Source organism: Mus caroli, unplaced genomic scaffold (genome assembly GCF_978045245.1).
Source record: "Mus caroli unplaced genomic scaffold, Mus_caroli_1 scaffold_5, whole genome shotgun sequence".
NCBI classification, from domain to species: Eukaryota; Metazoa; Chordata; class Mammalia; order Rodentia; family Muridae; genus Mus; species Mus caroli.
This window is the reverse complement of record NW_028227260.1, coordinates 66,116,736-66,122,880: the sequence shown is the minus strand read 5'-3', so window position 1 is coordinate 66,122,880 and position 6,145 is coordinate 66,116,736. Positions and strand designations below refer to the sequence as shown.

The 6,145-nt window shown below is 47.6% G+C and overlaps 1 protein-coding gene across 1 annotated transcript; it reads left to right on the top strand.

Moving 5' to 3' along the window:
- The first annotated feature begins 1,583 nt into the window (after positions 1-1,583).
- LOC110287463 (doublesex- and mab-3-related transcription factor C1-like) lies at positions 1,584-5,727 on the top strand. The gene is made up of 6 exons (XM_085837642.1): positions 1,584-1,730; positions 2,034-2,092; positions 2,482-2,618; positions 3,816-3,882; positions 4,050-4,284; positions 5,277-5,727. Exons 1-6 carry the CDS (start codon positions 1,667-1,669, stop codon positions 5,291-5,293), a joined length of 579 nt encoding a protein of 192 aa, XP_085693768.1. The 5' UTR covers positions 1,584-1,666; the 3' UTR covers positions 5,294-5,727.
- The last annotated feature ends 418 nt before the right edge of the window (positions 5,728-6,145 follow it).

Sequence of the window (6,145 nt, the reverse complement as noted above, 5' to 3'; positions counted from 1 at the left end):
GACAAGAGAGAGAGACAGAGAGAGAGAGAGAGAGAGAGAGAGAGAGAGAGAGAGAGAGAGAGAGAGAGAGAGACAGAGACAGAGACAGAGACAGAGACAGAGACAGACAGACAGAGACAGAGAGACAGAGAGACAGAGATACAGAGAGACAGAGACAGAAACAGAGGGGAGTCTTTAGACCTGAAAAAAAGTGCTTATAGGGCTTGTTGACGAGGAGCTATCTCCTAGCAATCTCCTGGCTAGAACAAGGAGGGCATAGCACTTGCACTGAGAAAAACAGCCTGCTGAGGAGGAGCTATCTCCTAGATATCTCCTCGTGACTTGAACAGGGCATAGCATTTATCCTGAGACAAACAGCCCCCAGAGGAGGCTCTATCTCCTAGATATCGCCCCCTGGCTCAAACAGGGCATAGCTTTTCACCGGAGGCCAAAAATCCTTTTTCAGTTGGAGAAGTTGCTGAAATGAGGACAATGTAGGATGCAGGAAATACCTAAATGTAAGTGGTCCAAGATTCTAGAGTAGTGTAGTCTTTATTATTATTATTATTATTATTATTATTATTATTATTATTAATATTGTTAGTATTGTCTTTGATGTGGTTATTATGGGTTACTGGCTGTGCCAGAGCTATGAGCTGGTGTGCACCTCACCACTCTCCTGCCTCAGCTTCCCAGGCACTGGTATTTCTGGCATGGATTGGCCAAGCTTCTTCGGAGAAGGCAGCATGGTGTGTGGAGGAGCAAGTGGTTAGCAGTTCCCCAGGGGATCAACGGAATTATTAAGATTAAGCCTGGGCTTGAGTATAAAAGTTAATGCAGCTAGAATGGGGATTTATGGTTTCTCCTGAAGCTAGCGACTAAGTTCATTCACTTCCACTGGGGCAGTCTGTGAATACAGGACATTAGGGCGCCAGGTAGAAATTCACACAGAAAGCAGGACTAGCCTTGGGCATTGCCAGAGCACAGGATGATGCAAGAGAGCTGAGTGTGGCGATTGCTGAGGGAGATACAGGGACACCTGTCTGCTCCCCACCGGAGGCTTGATGTGAGCAAGTGAGTGAGTGAGTGAGTGAAAGAGCAGGTGATGGTGAGTAGGGACAGTCAGGATCAGGCTGTACTGTTGTGGGGCTTTGGAGAGCAGCTCCTTAGGAGAAGGCAGTGTTCCAGAGAAGTGATTCTGTCAGTGCACCGGAAGGACAACAGGAGGCTTGTAGGCACTAGAGATAGAGGTGTCTGGCGGTAGGGTAAGTACACTGGGGGAAGGAATTCCAGTGGCCATTTTGGTCACCGCCCCTAACTCTACAACCATGGCATTTGAAACCTGAAGACAGATATGATCTGTTTCTCCTGGCATTCTCACTCCCCTTGAATAGAGGGTATGGAACCAGATGAGCAAAGACAAGTATGGGGTTGGGGGCAAACTTGGTCACAGGGTACCTGTACTTTGCTCTGAAAGTGCCACACCCATGGGAGAATCATAAACAATTGGGGTGAAGCACATTCCTGCCAAGATCTTCCTACCAGAGCCACCTTCTCATATGTGTGACTAACATGAGTCCTTCAATCTCCTCTGTTAGGGAATCTGGTAGAGCCTTGTGCACTGTAAGTTTTGGGAGAAGAGCAGGGAAAACCAAGAAAGAGGTGTCAGGCTTGAGGTCTAAGAAGAATGACTGATGCCTCCAGCACTCCTCTGAGTGCCCAGCAGTGTCCCCCCAGTTCAGCTGTCATGGGTGAGTGTGTCTGGACAGGTAGGTGTGGTCTCAATTCTAGTGTGGTAAGCCCAAGGGTTTCTGTCACCATTAGGACCACAGAATCTCCACTTGAACTTTGGCAAACCTTCCTCCCCATTAACCTGTCCATGGTATAAGAGGTCCCATCATCGAGAAGTATCTCCTGTTTACAGAAAACAGAATGTTTTGTGTGAGGTATTGAAAAGAGATTGACAGGGACATGAGGCCTCAAATGGGAGCTGTGCTTTCAGCAGAGTCTGGTGGGAAGGGAGTTTCAGCCAAGCTCTGCATGGTCTCTTACAGATCAGCACCTGTATCCTCTTTACCAGCCTGAAGTCCTGCTTCACACAGGTCAACAACAGGTAAGGAAAATTAGTTGCTACACGGAGAGGTGCCAAGCCATCAGTCATTTTCTGGAGAGTTTTAACTGTGTCCCCAACTCTGAGATTCTACCAACAATCATGTCTGGTACTTGCATTGAAGGCATGGGAAAGGCTTCACTTCTATTTGGGCCTCAGTAACACCAAATGCAGAAAAGAACAACAAGAAAAATAACCCCCAAATAGAAAAACAAACAGCAGCAACAACCAACCAACCAAACAAACAAACAAAAAAACAAAGCAGTGAGATTGTGGTCACCAAGTTTTAGAGAGGTCTGTGGAGGTTCATGGCTTTCATGACCTTAATACATTTCCAAATTTCTGTCTGGGTTGTCAGATCTGATGTTTTACAGGGATGTCTGTCCTTTCAGGGAATCTTCCAAGTGCCTCTGATGCTGAGCTTGCCAATAACAGTCATCAATATGTCCTGTATTCCGGTGACTCTGAACCTTCAAATGACCCCTTCTTTCCCATGGAATCCCAGCCAGCCCATGACTATTCCCTGCCTGTGAGTATAAATAAAGAAAGAAGGAAAGAAAGAAGGAAAGAAAGAAAGAAAGAAAGAAAGAAAAGAAAGAAAGAAAGAAAGAAAGAAAGAAAGAAAGAAAGAAAGAAAGAAAGAAAGAAAGAAAGACAATGGAGCCTGCTGTGGCTTATGGCCTATGTGTCAACACATGTTCCTGGTGCTATAGAAGTCTGGGCAGCAGCAAGAAAAAGGAAGAATACTGGAAGGGGACAGGGAGTTAAAGCAGGGGGAGGGAAAGAAAGAATGATGGAAAAAATGAGTGATGGAAGGAAAAAATGAAGGAAGAAAGGAAAAGACAGGAGAGGAGAGGAGAGGAGAGGAGAGGAGAGGAGAGGAGAGGAGAGGAGAGGAGAGGAGAGGAGAGGAGAGGAGAGGAGAGGAGAGGAGAGGAGAGGAGAGGAGAGGAGAGGAGAGGAGAGGAGAGGAGAGGAGAGGAGAGGAGAGGAGAGGAACGGTAAATCATGGTGGAACAACAGAGTAGCATTGCCGCCTAACTTGCAAGGACATAGTCCTCCGACATTTACTATTTCCTGTGTGACACACTTGGTGATATCTTTCTGCGGTATTCACTCACTGTGTGAATGTGTGGAAAATAGTCTGCCCAGGAGCTTTAAAGAGGACAAGCACAGTGCATAGACCACACAGTTGGCTTTCAAACACATTGAGACTATTGATCCAGGCTGAGGGGAATGGGCATGGGGAAAGGTTCTGCTGAGATCTGGAGGCACAACCGGAAGGGTCACAGAGGCCCAGGGAACTGTTCCAGGCCAGCTGAGAATGTGTCTACTGCCACATGAGCTTCGCATATCCTTCATGACTGGTGGGCAGTGGCAATGTGGAGGCAAGAGTCAGACTCTGAAGAGGACTGCTTCACTTCTCTATTGGTGCATTGCACATTCCAGCAGCCCTTGTCCATCTTCCTTGTACCCAGGGAAAAGAGGTCACTCTCGAAAGTAGTGTCTCAAGAAGGGATATGGAAGGAGGTTGGAAGGAAGACAGGGGTGGAAACAGGGGAAGATCCATTCCAAACACAAAAGGCCAGTGCCATCTGTCCTACTGTCTGCAGATATTCACATGCCCTGAGCATGGTCTTGCAGGGACCCCGGCTCTCCATGAGTACTTGCAGTTGTGGCCACCCAGAATGTTTAACACCCTGGCTTCTCCTCTCCTCTTTTCCAGGTTCCCTAATGTGATGATGCAGCCCAATACCAGCACTGCCACCCCTGTTGTGCTGGCACAGGTCCTGGTAAATGAGCAGGGACGAGGTCTCTGGAAGGGAAGGGATGGAAAGAGAAGAACCTTTAGAGATGGGTGTTTGTTGGGAAGGAATGGGGGCGTCATGAAGGGTCTGTTATCTTGGGGGAGGGGAGTGTGATTTGGTAGAATTCATTGTCCTACTCTATCACTTTTCAGGACTCCAACATCTCTTCCCAGCACCCTGGCACTGCTAACCAGGTTCCTGTCATCTGCTCCCAGAGCAACAACATGTCCAACCAGGTCCCTGAAGTCTACACCCAGGGCCCAGTCGCCTCCAACCAGGCCAGTTCGTCTGCTGAGGAACACTGGCAGAAGGTCATGGATGCTGCTGAGGCTCTCCTGATTCTGCATAACTCCCCTGAGTCACTGCAAGAGATTCGCAGCACCCCAGGTACATACCTGGATCCTTGAACTAGGAACAGGGGGCAAGGGTGGGGTGCTGGAGAGGGTGGGGAAACAGGAAGGCTTGTGCTGACAGAGGAGTGAGTGCAGTTAGTGGTTTTCTCTTCTCTGAGTGTAGAGCCTTCAGCTCTTCAGTATGATTGGGAAGCAGCAACCAGAGACTGCTCAGTCTATATTCAGCTTTCAAGGCTTTTGCTCAACAGCAGTGGGCCATTAAGTACCCTAAATTCAGGAGACTGTGAGGCCCTAGAGTTGGCAAAGTATCATGGGAGGGTAGACAGCACATGAAGTGAAAGATAAGTGGATAGATCAAGGTACAATGACTCCCAATCCATAGGTGTGCAGTAGCCCTCAGCATCCTGAGAAGGCCTCAGAGGAGAAGCATGGGGCAAAAGGGTCAGGGATGGAGGGAGATCTCCATACCAGCTCAAGGCATTCTCCATGTGGGCATAGAATGGTGAAGCCTTCCAGGCTTAATCATACATGAGATCTCAGGTGTTCATCAAGGAAGGGCTTTGTGAGTTGATGGGGAGACTCTCATAGCTAGGGAAGCTGGAAAGAAGGCTGCTGAGTCAAAATAGCCAAGGAATAACACTGGGTGAGTGACAAGCCACTCTGGCTGGATATCCTGGTTCAAAGGATGCTGAGTGGAGCTGGGAAACTTGCTTCTCACAGGGGTCTATCTGGGTCGGTGGGGAATATAAGCTATGCCAGAATGTCTGGTGCCTGCCAGGGTGAAAGAATAACTTACTCCAGGCAGAGAGTCCTTCATAGTACTCAGGGACCCTGGGCTTGACCAAATGGGACTTATGGCTGGGACTGTTGGTGAAGCCAGTATTAGAGAGAAGGAATCCAGGTATGATCAGGTGTGGTCGTTGGTCATAATGAAGGTCTTAGATGGCTTGTTAAACAATGTTACCCCCGCCAGCCATGTAAGGACACATCTGTGATCTAATGTGGCCTTTGCATTTCTATCTGCAGGTCCTGATGGAGAGTGAAGACTGAGGCTATTCTGCCTGTCCTTGTCACCTCAGGCCACAAGCTCAGCTTCACTGACCAACAACTGGTCAGCAGGTTCCCACCCAAGTCTGTCACTAAGAGAGCCAAAACGGTGGCCTCACTGAGGACTGCCTGCTGTTTTTTCTGATTCTTAACTTGTAATGTACTTCCTGGCCAAAATCAGAAACTCCTCCTCAATGCTTTTGCATTGTAGGGTCTTAGCAGGAGGTAGGAAAATGTTCTAACTATGGCTGTAGGCTCTCGACCTTGCATTAATTTTTTTCCTTTGGAAGACTTTGATCTTTCTGGGTGTCATTAAGGCTGCACCTCGTAGCATATTTTGAGCCGTCTGTTCACATGTATCTGAGCTTATTCCTAAGGCAACATTTCTTTTCTTCTCTATTTTTTTTATTTTCTTTTTTGTCATCATGGTTTGCATATGTGGGTATTCTTGTGTTTAATGATACCTTTAGATACATCAGGATGCTCATCCGTGCCTCGGATACTGTACATGAGAGCCTGAATAAAGTATCCCTGTGGTAAAGCACTGAGAAGTATGGGCTGCTTCTTTGAAAATGTAGGCCAGGTATTGGGGAGAGAGCTTTTCTTTCTCAGGCGCTAAGCTTGCTAATAATTTATTCAGTGTGTTACTTATTAAGGCACCAAGAGCAGAAGATTTTTGGCAGAAGGCTTGGTTGGACATGCATGGCCCCCTTCCTTGCTTACTCATTTGAGCCTGTGAGACCCCCAAACAGGACTTTTGCATGTGCCAAGCCATTTCTGTGTTGACTACGTGAGTAGAGTCAATTGAGACTTGGGCAGAAAGCCTATCATTCTGGCCTGGGTATCTA